This window comes from Rhinatrema bivittatum, chromosome 6 (genome assembly GCF_901001135.1).
Source record: "Rhinatrema bivittatum chromosome 6, aRhiBiv1.1, whole genome shotgun sequence".
Lineage (NCBI taxonomy): Eukaryota > Metazoa > Chordata > Amphibia > Gymnophiona > Rhinatrematidae > Rhinatrema > Rhinatrema bivittatum.
In genome coordinates this window covers 297,626,032-297,642,190 of record NC_042620.1, presented here as the reverse complement: position 1 = coordinate 297,642,190, position 16,159 = coordinate 297,626,032, and the positions used below count along the sequence as shown (strand labels likewise).

Genomic DNA, 16,159 nt, shown 5'->3' with positions numbered 1-16,159 from the left:
CAGTCATTAGGTTTGTTAGTGAATTTTGAAAAATTGATTTTAGCTCCCACCCAAAGAATAAGATTCATAAAAGCATGACTAGATTCTCTGCAAGAAAAAGCCTTCCCTCCCGTTAGGGTGAACAAACCAAGAATACTTGTATATTGGCTACTGAACATAGATTAGACAACAGCCAGAGACATTCTAGTCATTCTGGGACAAATGGCGGCAGCAGTACATGTAGTTCTGCTGATCTGCCTTCACATGCAACTTTTACAGTGGGGCCTGTAAGCAGTTTTAGGGGTGCAGGGATCTGTCTGCTACAAGAAAATTGCCAGCTGCCCTCCCTCCTTACTTGCGATCCTAAGTCAGGGAAAAGACAATGTGTATTCTCCTCCGAAATAAACTTTTATATATCAGATTTGGTAGGACATAGCATTTAGAAAATAATAATTCCTATCTCTAACATCCTGGCCCCTAAGCACCAGTTTTCCCTAAAGAAAGTTCTGTATCATGGGTGGTAACAAAACATGCCATAAAACTTAACCTGCTTAATATGTTAATACTTAAGGCTAACTTACTCACCCTGGGTCCAGAATTCGGGCGATATCTCTGTTCATCTCTGAAGCAGGCTGTCTGGAGAGCTGAAGAATGTGAGTAGGGGAGAGGCATGCTTTCTGGGCTTGGTACTGGCAGAGCAGGCAGGCTGTTCCAGGAAGGAGACTAGCTTCTGGCTCTGGTGCTTGCCGGCTGTCTGGGCTTCTTACTCTTCACCAGCTATGACTCCATGTCACTCTCTGCACCTGAGCCAGGGTCTCCTTTCTCCAATCATCTGCCCATACCTAGTCTTCTCCCTTCTCAATAGCAGGGAATGCTGATCTGCTTCTGGCTCCCCTTTCGCTTTCAGGGATGCTTCTGCACAGGTTTCAAGGTCGCTCTCTGGATTCACTCTCCGCGTTTTATTCCAGGGTTTGCGTTCAGGATTTGTGCATCCTTCTCCCTTTTTTTTTCTCTCCCTTTCTTTTTCAGCGGGTCCTTTGCTTGCCTCGCTCCTCCTCTTGGTTTCAGGGTCGCTCCCCCAGAGGGTCCGTTGCTGCTGCCCTTTTTCCTTCTTTGCCCCCCTGTCTTATACTTTCCAGCTGATAAAAATTCATAAGTTCATACATAATCACATGGTGAGTAGAGGGTATTTTGCCATATTGCAGGTCTTTTTCCCCCTCCCCATTACTTCAGGAGGGGTCCTGACACGTTGCAGGTCCTTTTTCCCCTCCCATTGCTTCGGTGGGGGGGGAGAACTGCCACGTCTGTATGCCAAGCTATGTGTCGGAGTGTTTTTCTCCAACTCAGGCTGCCCCCCCTCTCCTTCCATGGGTGGGGTTCTTTATGATCTCTGCATTCTGCTTTGGCCGAACCATGACTCCTGCTTATGCTTTAGTCATATTGTCCTTCTGTCTGGTTTCTTTATTTAAACAGGCCCCTATAAACATGCACATCTGATAAGGTATCCTTCAGTGTATCAGGACTGATACACTCTTCATTTTCCACAGAGACCAGGTTTTAAAGTTTACCTGGGCAAAGTTCCTCCTCCTTTCTTGCTGTGACAGTGCCTTTTGGGGCCTGTCAGAATTTGGCCTGCACATGGCTAATATAATTCATATTTGGTGTTTCATTGGTAAACATGAAATATCTCCCTACAGGCTTCCGCTCACAATGGGATCAATTAATTCAACCCTTGACAATCTTTGTGGAAGTCTTGCAGGACATAAAACAGGAGCTTTCCTGGTGGGTACAATGCTTCATCTTGAAAGGGCACCACTTCATGTGCTTCCTCACCAAGTAGCATTGACGATGGATGCTTCCACAAAAGGATGTGGACCCACAGAGGCCCCTTTCAAACTCAAGAGACAAGGTTGTTAATAGACAATTTCAGATCAACTTGTTAGAACTGTAAGCAATCTGATACGCTTTGACAGCTTTCACTCATCTCCTCCAAAGGAAGAGCATTTTCATTCAAACAAACAATCAGGTAGTCATGTTCTACTTGAATAAACAAGGGGGCACTGGATCATGGACCCTCTGCCAGGAGACAATAAAGATATTGAAATGGAGATGCAAACATCAAATTATCCTGCAAACAACCTACTTTCCAGGAACTTCCAACATGTTAGCAGATCGCCTCGGCAAAGTATTTCACCCAGACGAATGGTCCATGCAAAAATCAACTGCCAACAGACTGTTCAGTCTATGGAGACTTTCAGCAATTGATCTGTTTGCATCAGAGGAAAACAGAAAAGTGGATTTTAGCCATTTTTACCAGTGAATTCAGATCTGCTCAGGATGCTTTTCTACTCAACTGGAGTGCAGATCTCATAGTTTATTTTTCTTGATTTATTGCATTTCTGTCATGGAAATCAATGCAATTCTGTTGATCACCAGGATGATATAAAAAGTTCTCAAGGACCAGACCCAGCTGATTTGTATTGTTCCAGCCTGGCCCAGACAGGGTTGCATACCTGGTATAGCTGTCTAATGCCCCTCCAATCCATCTCTGAGCAGATAACTAGGGAGAAAGGAGTCTATATCATCCGCACCTTCCTTCCCTCAAGCTGGCACGTGGATGTTGAACCCTCATTAATCACACAGTTTTCCTTACCCAAGGACTTTGAGTATATAGTAGTGTCTGTCCAGAAGTAGTTCTAGAAGAGCTTATGGTTTTAAATGGAAAAGTTTCTCATCTTTGTATCTACAGAGTTCCTTGGACCATTCACATGCAGACCAAAAGACCTACTTTACTTACTCTCTCTGTCTTCCTTGAGTCTCAGTATTTCATCAGTGAGAGTTCATTTTAGTGCCATAGCAGCCTACCACTTTCAAATTGAAGGAAAGCCAGTCTCCATTCATTTGTTGGTATCAAAGTTCATGAAAGGTTTATGGCATACTAAACCTCCATTTGTCAAACTTCTGTTCTGTGGGACTTGAATGTGGCTCTGGAGCATTTAAACCATCTGAGTCTATTTCTCTCAGATTTCTTTTATGGAAAGTATTATTCCAGGTCGCAATCATGTCAGCCAAAAGAGTTAGTTAGTAAACGCCAGGCTGTAGTTCATTACTCTCGTTATGTTCTTTCACAATCGGGTGGTGCTCTGCATGCACCTGAGGTTTTTACCAAAGATGGTATCAGCTTTTCATTTTTTTTTTTGTCAAAATCAATTTTTATTAGAGCGACACAAGGATAATCAAAACCAGACTTTGGGGATGTAAAACACAATATGCGTCAAAAGTAACACTATGGTTCACTACAAGAGCAATCCCCCAACATAGTAAGGACAACTGTAATACCCCATGTACTCTCCTTTTGAAAAAATGATTGGAGTAAACTCAAACCATAACCCACCACCCAGTCACATCACAGACATCCACAGACACTCCTCACACTACCCTAAACCCCCTCCCCCTGCCCTACCCTGGGAGACATCCCCTCCAGAACAAACATTGGTAACATTTGCAGAGAAAAGATTTCAAAGGCCCCAACCAAGATCAATCCCCATCATAGCATACACTGATCTCAAATCAAGTGGCAATGCACAAGACATTGCTAGATTTCCAGTCATTTCCAAGAAGATCCGACAGTAAAAGAGCACAGCAAGTAGACCAGCAAAACTGGTAGATCAAGTCCCGTGCCTTCTCATCATTCAGGGCGACCAGCCACTTCATTTGCATTGTAAATGCCAGCCGTCCAAACCAGGCCCGCAGATTGGGTGGCGTATCCGGTGTTATCCAGTCAGCTAAGATCGTTCGACATGCTAGTAATATTGCAGTGTGGCCAAATTTATCCAAGGACAACTTATAAGAAGGGAGAGCACCCCTTAATCCAGAAAGAAGTAACTTGCCCGTCCAACCAATAGAGGAGCCCGTGCATTGAGCGACTACAGCAAGCACTTTCGTCCAAAAGACTTTCAGACCAGAGCAAGCAAACAACCTGTGCGCCAAAGTACCTGTCACTTGATGACATTTAATACATTTAGGGGAAGATACCCTCCCCATCCGGCAGCGGCAAATGTCATCGCAAAAAATGTGGTGCAAATCTTGAATTGTAGCTCTTGAAGAGAGAGGTCCGGTAGGCTTTTGGGCATAAGCTTGAAACATGAAAGCAAGTATGAAGTAGGGATCCATGGCCCATGCCTCTGTCCAATACTAATCAAGCCATTATCATACCTTCTTTCTTTCTGAGGCCACATGCACATGAAGGTGAAAAGGCCCTACATTTCTTAGACTGTAAAAGAGCATAGGCTTAGTACAAGAAAAAAATGCAGCCACATCATCGAGTCTCTCAGCTATTTTTCTCTTATGACTCGAACCGACTGGGAATAGCAGTAGCCAAATGAACATTGTCCAATTGGCTAGCAGATTGTATTGCACATTATTATGCTCTAGTAAGCTTTCAGTGGCTGCATCAGTGGCTCATCTGAGAGCAGTTCTATTGAAGACATATGCAAAGCCGCAACTATCAGTGCAGATCTTCACATCCCATGTCTGTCTGGACAGTTTATCAAAAAGTGACTCTCCATGTTGTTTGTTCAGTAAATGCTCTGCTGTAACCCTAACTTGGGATTCCCTATATGTCATGGCTAATTCAGCCCTTCTTGTTGAGAGAAAGAAAGTTTGCTTACCATAAATGGTGTTCTCCATAGACAGCAAGATGAATTAGCCATGCTAAAATACCTGCTCACCTCCTTCGAAATTTGACTGCTTACCTAGATTTAGCTCTAATATCGATGGAGGGGCTCACGAGCAATACCGGATGACATCAGCCACATGTTATGGCTAATTGATGCTGCTGTCTATGGAGAACAGTTTACAGTAAGCAAACTTACTTTTTCTTTATTGCTGTTCAAGCGTGCATTAGCATCTGGCAATGTCTTAATAGATCTGTACACATTGAAACTGGAGAAACATTGTTTTAAACCTACATTGCTTCATCTTTAGGTTTCAAGAACTGGACCTCAGTACAGAAGCTTTTTTCTACTTGGACTCAGGGAAGAAAGAGCAGGAGTGGCTGGAAGCTGTGGAGAAAAGCCTGTACCCAAAAGCCAAGTATAAGAAGGTGAGAAAAACGTGCATATTTTGTTTGAAGTACAATCAATGGCCCAGCACCCGTGGCACAGGGGAAAGAAAAGCTATCCCTTTTATTGTAGTTCCTCATTCACCCAGAAGCTCCACACCCTCTTGGAGCAGCCGTCAAGATTATCCTCTTTTTCCCTGCTTCTGAAGACAGTGTGACTTTTGTTTACATACACACAGAGGTGGAATTCAAGGGCAAGTTGAAAATACTATGAATTTGATCATTTGATGTAACTGTCATGCCAGGATAATAAAATGTATTTAGCAAAGAGCACTTGACTTCTTTCGTACAGGTTAACACGTCCCATGCAGAGAATTTAATTTAGGCCAGGGAGCAAGGTAAGGGGCTGCTTTTGTGTAGAGGTGAGAAAATGCACATGAAGCTGAATGAAGTGCAGCCCTGTGAATTGCTTTTATCCCTGAAGCATGATGGCTCATGTCTCGACACAAAAGCAAAATTGTCTCTTTGTTTTTAAAGCAGTGGCACACAAACATCTGTAGCAGGGGGGTTAATCTTAGAGAGCTATATTCATATGTGCTCTTCAAAATTTAATTACTTTTTATACAGTGTAGTTTAGGAAATAGGATACTAGCTAGAGAGCGCATGACTATTGGGCTAAGGAATGCTGTTGCAAACTATAATAAGGGTTAATCCTACAAGCCTTGTAATTTATAGGAGCTCCTGCAGAAAATCACACTACAATGCCTTCAGGCCATTCTGCACATTCCTCTGCACCAATGAAATGTAGATGGACTGGGAGGACTAGAAATTGCAGCAACTCCGAAAATAAACAAAATAAAAAACCAGAAGCTTAAAAAATATGAACATATTATGCAGCAGCACTATTGTACTCTTTTTAAGAGACATAGGTTCGCAGAGGGAGTAGGTATGATTTAAAGGTAAAGCGTTGATGACTAAAAGTCAACTGGAGATAATGGATAGATTTTGAGTTTTTATAGGGAGAGAGATTATAATTAACAATTAGGAATAGTGGGTGAGTGGTTTTGTACATACCTAGCTCAAGTTGTGTTGACTTTCATTTGACTTGTTAGTGATTCAGTTTGAGAATGTTCTGGAAAGACAGAGCCCCATATTCAAAAACCTGCTTAGCAGGTCAGTTATCTGGATATTGAGTGGAACCTAGCCAGATTAATGTTCCACTGAATATCTGGTTCCCAGTACATACCAGGATCAGTCCAGAAAAGTGGGTTGTGCATCCCTTCCAGCAGATGGAGTCAGAGAACAAAGCTTTGGACACTGCCATATATACTAGAGTGCCACCTGAAGACCCTCAGTATTTCTCTGACTCCAGCAGATGGCAGAGATGCACTCCTGCAGTTTTTAGTTTGAATTTTTCAGTTTTTTAGTTAGAAGAATTTTTTTATTGACTTACTGTTGCTTCTTGAGGTGTTAGGCACCTTCGTGGGCCATCCCTCAGTGGAAGCCGGGCGTCCTGGGGATTGGAAATTCCTGTCAGGGTCTCGTCCGCTCCGGGTTAGTGTGTGCAGGCCAGGGGCTTCTGGTTACGCGACACTGACATTGCTGCAGCTGCTCCATTCATCCCAGCCACTTAGAGCACCTCCTGTTTTTAGTAAAGTTTGTTAAAAAAAAATAAAATATATATATATATAAAGTTCTTAACAGGAAGGAAGTGTTCTTTTTGGTACTTCGGTCTGAAGCAGCTCTGAGGTAAGGAGTCAGTGCAGTGGGATCGGGCCCGAGTAGGCTGTGTGGGGAGGCTGTCAGCTACATTTCCCTTCGGCCTCCGGGCTGCCGCGGAAGGGAAGGGGTGAGTTCACTTTGATTTTTCCTTGTCTTCTCTCTCTCGCGGCGACGTTTTCAGGCGGGGACCAGCTTTTTTGTCCGCTGCCCAATGGCACGCGAGGGTTTTTTTTTAACTGAAATTTAGCTCGCGCTTGGTGGGGACATTTTTCCCGCGGCGACAAGATCTAGTGCGGCCTTTTTTTCTTTTCCTCCACGTGGCGGCGCGGCTTCAGGAATGGCGCTGCGCTCTAAATAGCCGGACTGCCGCGTGTGTGGCACACGCGGGCAAGCTCTGAATGCGGCGTTTTAATGCCCGAATGCGCGGAGGAGGCAGGGGATTTATCAGGGCAGGAAGGCCACATCTCCGGAGACGCCCCCGTTTCCCTGGGGCTTGATTCGCGGGAGGAGAACCCCTCCCTCCCGTTTTGGCCCCTGTAGGGGAGGATTTCCTGGCAGGATCAAGTGTTGCACCTCCGGTGATTTCCCCGGAGTTTATCCTACTCATGCACGAAGCCTTTTTGGCCCGCAAACGCACGGCGGTTAAGAGACCCGGGCTCCCGGGAGACCTCTATCTTCCTCCGGAGAAGTTTAATAGAGCTGCGGATCCAGGGCATCCTATGGATCAGGGGCAACCGAGCAAGGAGGGCACTCAGGGATCTCTGCCGGGCTCCAGGTCAGCCCCACCTGTGGGAACCGGAACGGATAAGGACCCGGACCAGGCGGATGTGGATACGGATGACACAGATGATCCTGATATCCCACCAACGGAGGGTGACGATCCCAGTGTGGTACGTTTATTCAAAAGGGACGAGCTGCGCCCCCTTATTCCTCAAGTCCTGGAAGTCCTGAGCATTAAGGTGTCTCAGGAGGAATCGGACAATGAGGGGATTAATCCCGTCCTTGACAGCATTCGGGGTTCCACTACGTCTTTTCCTCTTCCGAAGAAAGTCTACATGCTGGTGACTCGGGAGTGGGAAGCTCCTGATGCTGGTCTGAAGGTGGGCAGAGCAATGGCTAAACTATATCCCCTGTCGTTGGTCTTGGACCTTTTGAAGATCCCTAAGGTGGATGCTGCGGTCTCAGCGGTCACTAAAAAGACCACTATCCTGGTCGTTGGGACAGCCGCCCTTAAAGACATGCAGGACTGGAAACTGGAGATCCAGTTGAAACGGGCGTTTGAGGTAGCGGCGCTGAGTCTTCGAGCGGCTATCTGCACCAGTTTGATGCAGAGAGCATGTCTGTGTTGGATCCAGGAGACGACAGCCGGATCCGGCTCTAGCGGCAGAGGAGCATTACAGTCCGCTCGGTTGGAAGTGAGTATCGCCTATGTGGCAGATGCCCTGTATGATCTGGTGATGACCTCGGCAAGAGGTATGGTCATCATGGTGTCAGCACAATGCCTCCTCTGGCTGAGAAATTGGGCGACAGATTTGTCCTCTAAATCTCAGCTGTGCAACTTGCCCTTTTAGGGCAAGCTTCTCTTTGGAGAGGAACTGGATCAGTTGGTAAAATTGCTGGCGGAGTCTAAGGGCAATAGGTTGCCAGAAGACAGGAAATCGTCCAAGAAGGCCTTCCCTCCTAGAACTCATTTCCGGGACGCTCGTCGCTACAGGTCTAGCAGATACACGACACCGTCTGCTTCTAAGCCGGCTACAGGACGCCAGCAGTCCTTTCGCGGGGGTCGCCGTCCTGGCAGGGACTCAGGACACCTGGGAGCGGGAAGCACCAAGTCCTCCCAATGAAGCCACGAGCACCCATTCCGTTGCCGAAGCTGTTGGAGGCAGATTATCCAACTTTTACACGGAATGGGCAAGGATTACCTCAGACCGGTGGGTTTTAGGGGTCATCAGAGAGGGGTACGCCTTGGAATTCTCCTGGCCGGTCCCAGAGGTGTTTGTAGAATCCCGAGTGTCCTCACGCAGCAAACACAAGGCGGTCTGGGGGACCTTGCAACGACTTCTTGACCTCAAGGCAATTGTCCAGGTCCCAGAGATGGAGCAAGGACGGGGCCGTTACTCAATTTACTCTGTGGTTCCCAAAAAGGAGGGCATGTTTCGTCCCATTCTCGATCTGCAGAAAGTGAACCGTTGTCTCCAGATTTCTCATTTTCGGATGGAAACCTTGTGGACGGTGATGGCGGCGGTTCGGACAGGAGAATTTCTAGCGTCCCTGGATCTCACCGAAGCATATCTTCATATCCCCATCAGGTCCAGTCACCAGAGGTTTTTGCGTTTCAAGGTATTGGGACAACACTTCCAATTTCAAGCCCTTCCTTTTGGCCTTGTGATGGCGTCTCGAACGTTCACAAAAGTAATGGTGGTAGTGGCAGCCTTCCTTCGCAAGGAAGGGATATTGGTCCACCCATACTTGGACGACTGGTTGATTCGCGCAAAATCGCGGGAGGACTGCGAGAGATCGGTGCGCATGATGATGGTCACGTTGCAGTCCCTAGGCTGGGTGATTAATGTGCAGAATAGCCATTTGGAACCCTCCCAGGTTTGACTTATCTCAGAGCCCAATTTGATACCATACAGGGGAAGGTGTTTCTGTCAGCGGATCGAATCACGAAATTGCAAGACCAGATTCACTCGCTCTTTCGGATGCGCGCACCCACAGTATGGCATCGTCTTCAAGTCCTGGAATCCATGGCCTCCACTCTGGACTTAGTTCCCTGGGCGTTCGCTCACCTTCGCCCCTTGCAACGGGCACTCCTATCCCGGTGGAGCCTGGTGTCTGAGCAGTTTCAACTCCCTATGCCACTACTTCAGGAATCCCGTGTCAGTCTGTTGTCGTGGCTTTCGCACATCAATCTCAAACGGGGGGTGAATTTGGATCCTCCGAATTGGCTGATAATCTCCATCGATGCCAGTCTTTCCAGTTGGGGAGCGGTCTGCGCGGAAAGGTTCGCTCAGGGTCTGTGGCTCGTGGTACATCAATCGTCTCGAGACGAGGGCTCGTGGTACATCAATCGTCTCGAGACGAGAGCAGTGCGTCTAGCCTTGCAAGCTTTTCTCCCCTGGATTCAGGGCAGGATGATCCGAGTTTTCTCCGACAATGCGACGACGGTGGTGTACATCAACCGACAAGGCAGGACACGAAGTCCCGCTGTGGCATTGGAAGCATGACTTCTGTTCGCCTGGGCAGAACGTCATCTCGGGGGCATTGCCGCCTCACATGTCGCGGGGTGGAGAATGTTCAAGCAGATTTCCTCAGCAGGCAACAACTCGATCCCGGAGAGTGGGAACTGTCCGCCGACGCGTGGAACTGCATTTGCGCCAGATGGGGGCGTGCCTCAGTTGGACTTAATGGCAACTCGGACGAATGCCAAGATGGAGCGTTTCTTCACGAGGGCCCTCATGTGTCCCTGGCCCATGGGAATTCTATCGTATGCCTTTCCTCCCTGGCCGCTCATATGTCGGCTGCTACATTGTATAGAACTTCACCCGAGCCGGGTGGTCCTCATGGCACTGGAGTGGCCAAGTCGACTGTGGTTCACGGATCTCGTGCGACTAGCTCTCGAAGGCCCCTTGCAGCTGGCTCATCTACGGAGTCTGCTTCGACAGGGGCCCATATTTTCGGATCGGGAAGATCACTTCTCTCTCTCGCGGCTTGGCTTTTGAGAGGAGACGTTTACGCTTGAGGGGCTATTCTGAGCAGGTTATTTCCACCCTTCTTCAGGCGCGACAACTGGCCACCTCTATGGCTTATGTGCGCGACTGGAAGCTGTTTGAGGCATGGTGTAGTCAACGGGCCTGCGACCCTCGGTAGAGGTTCCTCGAATTCTCGATTTTCTTCAGCAGGGGCTTACTAAGGGACTGGCGTTCAACTCTCTGCAGGTACAGGTGGCGGCTCTGGGTGCCTTACGGGGACGGATCAATGGTTGTTCCTTGGCAGCGCACCCGGACATTACTCGTTTTCTTAAAGGAGTTAAACATTTGCATCCTCCCGTCCGCCCAGTATGCCCGGATTGGAGCCTAAATTTAGTTCTCTGGGCATTTTGCAGTGCTCCTTTTGAACCTCTCAGCAGATCTTTGAAAGATCTGACCTTGAAGACGGTGTTTCTGGTGGCTATTTGCTCGGCTGATCGAATTTCAGAGCTACAGGCGCTGTCGTGTCAGGATCCTTTTCTACGTATCTCGCCGGATCGGGTATCTTTGTGGACGGTCCCGTCCTTCATGCCTAAGGTGGTTTCCTCATTTCACGTGAATCAGACGGTGGAACTCCCTGGGTTTCCAAATTGGTCTCGGGACTCTCCTCAGGATAGAGACCTTCATCTCTTGGATGTGCGCCGGGTCTTGATGCGCTATCTAGAGGTTACCAATGACTTTCGACGTTCTGACCACTTATTCGTCCTGTTCGGGGGCCCGAAGAAAGGAGACAAAGCGTCTAAAGCGACCCATGCTAGGTGGATTAAACAAGCCATTAGCTCGGCGTACATTGCCCATGGAAGGCAGGTTCCATTGGATCTTAGGGCTCACTCCACTAGGGCCCAGGCTGCTTCCTGGGCAGAGTGTCAGCTTTTGTCACCTCAGGAGATCTGTAGGGCAGCGGTGTGGTCTTCGATTCACAATTTCACGAAGCCTTATCGCTTGGATGTCCAGGCGTCTGATGAATTGTCCTTTGGGGAGAGTGTGCTGCGTGTAGGTCTTTCGGGAGCCTGCCCAGTGTAGGGTGGCTTGGGTAGATCCCACTTTTCTGGACTGATCCTGGTAAGTACTGGGAAAAGAAAATTTGGTTCTTACCTGCTAATTTTTGTTCCTGTAGTACCAAGGATCAGTCCAGAGGCCCACCCCTTATTTCAGATTCCGAAAGACTGTGTTGGCTACCATTGGCCAATATTGTAGCCTGAAACATTTCTTTAAGCTCCTTTTTTGGCAGAGCGGATTGATGGAGCAGTTATGCACGGTTGAGTTAGTTACTTTTTGATTAGAGCAGAGGGGTAGTCTGGGTTTTGATGTTTGCTACCTCTCGCTCTTTAGTTCTGTTAGCTTGGGCTTGGGTATAGGACAATACTGAGGGTCTGCAGGTGGCAGTCTTGTATATATGTCAGTGCCCAAAGCTTTGTTCTCTGACTCCATCTGCTGGTAGGGATGCACAACCCACTTTTCTGGACTGATCCTTGGTACTACAAGAATGAAAATTAGCAGGTAAGAACCAATTTTCTTATAACACTAGGCCTGCCATTTGTGCTGACCAACTCCTCTGCACAAATTTAGCCAGATAATACTCAATATGGTCTTATCTGGCTAAATACGTTAGCTCACTGTCACCAGACCTTCAGCCCCACCTTCTTTTTGTCAGGCTAACTTTGTCCATACAAAAACTTTCTGTAGACAAAATTACCTGGACTTCACATACTTAAGCATTAGGTTTGCCCCAAGTTTTAGAGAACTATTTCATTTAAATTACTCTCCACTCCTAGCAACTGTGAGGAAGGATCTCGAAGTCTGGCCTGACCTGTACATTTCCTAGTTGGGGGCGGATAAATTTAATTAAGATGTGTATTTTGCGTAAGCTGATGTATTTTGTTCTAACATCTTCCTTGTAATCTGTCTCATTCTGTCTTTATAGCCTTGAATGGACAGGTGGAGAGTTTTATTTGGCATAACATGGTAGCACGTATTAAGAGGGAGAGGTGTTGTGTAGGCCCAAATCACAGGGGGGTATGGGATTTCCAGAGTTGTTATTGGTGTGTGTACGAGAGTGGTTCAACCCGGAAGTCTCAAGTGGGAGTTTCAGTTGGAAAGGGCTCATGTGGAGGGAATAGAATTGTCCTTACTCCAGACTTTATCTTCTCTTTCGGTAGTTGCCAGGAGAGTCCTAAAGAGTAATCCTTTAATTGCACAGATGGTGCATATTTGTAGGAAGGCCTGTAAACATCTGGGGATCCCAAGGGGGGAATGTTCTCCAGTGTTGCCACTGGCTAAAAATCCATATCTATCATACAGTTCCTTTTTCCTGGCCATGGCTAACTTGTAGAAGTGTGGTCTTTGATTTTTCTGTCAGCTATGGAGGGGAGACAGCATTGAGTCATTTGCTGACCTGATTAAGCAGTTTCAGATAGCGGAGAATGCGCAGACCCTATACCTGCAGATGAGGAATGCCCTGACCAGATTAAGGGGTAGGGTGTAATGCTGGAAGGGTGCTCCCAATATATATATATATATCAATGGTATTCTCAAATGATGACGATTGCAATCCTTGAGAAAATTACTTATTCATTAAGGGAAAAATTGGATAAACATGAACGTATCTAGAAATAGTTTTGGGGTTATCTGCAGAATAGTGTAATGGTTAAAGTAGCGGTCGGGGGTAGGTAGTTATGTTAATCTGAGGGGTGATTGAATGTCCCCTGTGTGTATGGTGGGTTTGGAGTTGGTCAGTACACCTTTGGGTGTTGTGAATTAGGAAGCATGTTAACCTTGCTATGCAATCCTTGGCTTCATTTATTCTGTCAAAATTGTTGCAAAAACAAGTATCTTGTCAAAGGGGGGGATATTTTTAAAAGGCCCAGTTTATGCAGGTAAAAGCTGATTTTTATCTGCACTGCATAAATCTTGTGAATGTGAACCTTAACACTGACACTCCTTACCTGACAAGTGATATCTGTAACTTTTATTATCTTCATAAAATAGTATGTGTTTACTGAATCTGTCTGATTGTAGTGAGTAGCTGGTGTGTGTTGCCTCCCTCCACCTGCCCAATGGGTGAAAAACGAGTCCAGCGTTACAGCGCCCAAACCTGAAGGTTGAGAGCATTGGTGTGTCTGTGGAGATCAAGTTGTCACACACTGACAGGCCAATGCAGAAAGGTGCGTTCAGCCAAATGCAACTGCTTTACCCGCACGTGAACGCACGTTTTGGGAGTGTAAACCTTACTGCCGACGTAGCACGCAGCTTTACACTCACAAAATGTGTGTTAAAAAAAAATGTGAGTACCACTTAGCACCCTCACATGGAAATCCCATGCGAATGAGGGCATTAAGCAGAGACGTCCACTAGCCCTAGCCCAGGTTTTGTTAACCATGGAAACTTTACTCCTGGTCAGAGGTGGAGTAACGTTTCTAGCGTTGCTGTGCTGGCACTTGAAACTTAAAAGGGACAGGTAGAAACAAACTAGGTTTTTCCTGCTTTGGGCCAGATAGCTGGATAAATTCTGACCCCTGGTTCATACTTTATCCAGCTAAGTGGTGGCAGCTAACCGTGGCCAGATAGCTGGATACGTCTTGATTTATCTGGTTAAGTGGTGGCATCTAACCACAGCCAGATAGCGGATAAGTCTGGACATATCCAGCTATCTGGCCACGGTTAAGCTGCTGCCACTTAGCCAGATAAGTACTCTCTCCCCCCCTGCAATAAATGTTTTAAGGGACCCCACTCTCTTCCCAAGCCAAAATGTGCATTCGACCTGTGCTGAATACACATTTTCCAGTCAGTGTGTTTTTTAAACTCTCGCTACGTTAGCATAGCATATGTTTACTGCATCGGGGTTTAAAAAAAGTGTAATTTGTGCATTAAAACTGTGTGCTGAAATGCAGTGCACGGTTTCTTAATGCGCAGATTATTACAGAGGCCTGATAAGGAGTAAATATTTCCATGTATAACCTTTCAAGTCCAGTTCAAATATTGTATTTTAATTCTCTGATAAGTTCTGCTTTTATATTTACTTTCCTTATCAGATGTACTGATGTTCTAAGCAGTTTTTTCCATTGGTATAAAATGGGAAAGCATCCTTAGTGCATTTAGCCTGTTGTGTGTGTGTGTATGTGCAGATTTATTGATAGAAATACTAACAGGCCCTGTGTTTTAGGGAAGGAAAAATATAAAATTGTATTAAGTTATTCCAATAAAAAGATATTATTTTTTCCGTTTATTAACCTTTATTTCTGTGCAAAGTAAAGGAAACAGAATTGAAATTTGCTTCCAAGCCAATAGTTAATTTAGAAATTGCTGTGTTGACAAAATGACTTTCTAATGGTAGAAGTTATTTCTGTTTTGAATCATCTGACCTTCTTCTGCCAGTTGTACAGCAAGCTGCAATTCTTGGTTTCGTTACACTCGTATATCTTCGTATCTTAATTGCTTATGTAGGCTCTCGCGTATTGATTTGTTTTACTGGATGTAAAGTCCTTTGAGAGGCTGGCACCGTGGCAGTGCTACGCGCTGCCGTGTGAAGGGAACCGGATTAGATTCCAGGCTGAGGTTTTCCAGCAGGGGGCAGAGGCAGTGTTCATAGCCCCCAGGGGAGGAGGAGTGATAATCATTGCACAATGGTAACACCTAGTGGCAAGACCTTGGGCCAGTGATTGCAAGATTCTGGAAGGAGCCCTGGTGCATGACCCCCGGCTGAGGACTGTTGCCCTGTAGTGATTAAAAAAAAAAACAAAAAACATAGGGAGGGAGGAGATGGCCACTAGTTGTGAATGCAGGCATATGGTCCTGGATTTCAGCTTAGGTTCTGATTGAGCGGAAGCTCAAAGGATTTGGAGGAGATTGCCAGATCGAAAAAAAAAAAGAAAAAGTCCTTTGGGAGAACTGGGTGCCTCCAGGCAGTGCCAGAGCAAAGATAAGTTGCTTCAGAGAAAACGGCTGTCCTTTAAATCTTAATTACGTGAAGTTTAATTAACAAAAGCAAGAATAGAACCGTTGGAGATCTGGATCTGCATTCTTTAAAAAAAAAAAAAAAAAAAAAAAAAATGGATGCCTCTTGTGTAATAGTACTGATCCTTCCCATAAAGAGAGAATAAGCTTTATTATTTTACAGTTGTGTGCAAAAATTAAGAACCCCTGGTCAAATTGTATGTTTCAATAAATCTCTAACACGATAGACCGGATAGAGGCTTCCACGACCACTACATGCAACAAAGTTAAAATATGTAAATAAAAAAGACACTGCGCAAATATACAAAGTGCTGCTGCTGGATGCAAAGAATCCTGAATGCTGGTAATATAGGGATGATAATAAGAAACAGAAATGACAGCAAGCTTCCCACGGTAGTATTTGCTTGCCCAGGTTACCCCCATGGATCAGTCAGTGCTGCTTGCCGTGCTTTGCTTATGGACTTGGCCGTAGAAGCAGTCCTGTGTTTTTTTTCTTCATGTCTGAGCATCAGTACCCCAGACTGTAAAAAAAAAAAAAAAAAAAAAAAAAAGTCATGGCTTGTGTTGGTTGTTTCTGAATTCAAATTCCTCTTTCCTTTCAGCCTCCCCTCCCCCACCCCCACCCACCCATTCAAAGAAGAGAGCAATGTTGCAGTTGCATTAAAAGCATCAAGGTTTATTGGTTAAGAATAGT

At 46.0% G+C, this 16,159-nt stretch overlaps 1 protein-coding gene across 6 annotated transcripts in view; it reads left to right on the top strand.

The window, feature by feature from the left end:
- OCRL (OCRL inositol polyphosphate-5-phosphatase) overlaps positions 1-16,159 on the top strand; it is a 193,176-nt gene that overhangs the window by 59,870 nt on the left and 117,147 nt on the right. For all 6 annotated transcript variants that reach the window (XM_029607427.1, XM_029607425.1, XM_029607424.1 and 3 more), the window contains one exon: positions 4,966-5,083. In XM_029607427.1, the coding sequence (XP_029463287.1) occupies positions 4,966-5,083 (118 nt within the window). The remainder of the gene's footprint in view (positions 1-4,965; positions 5,084-16,159) is intronic.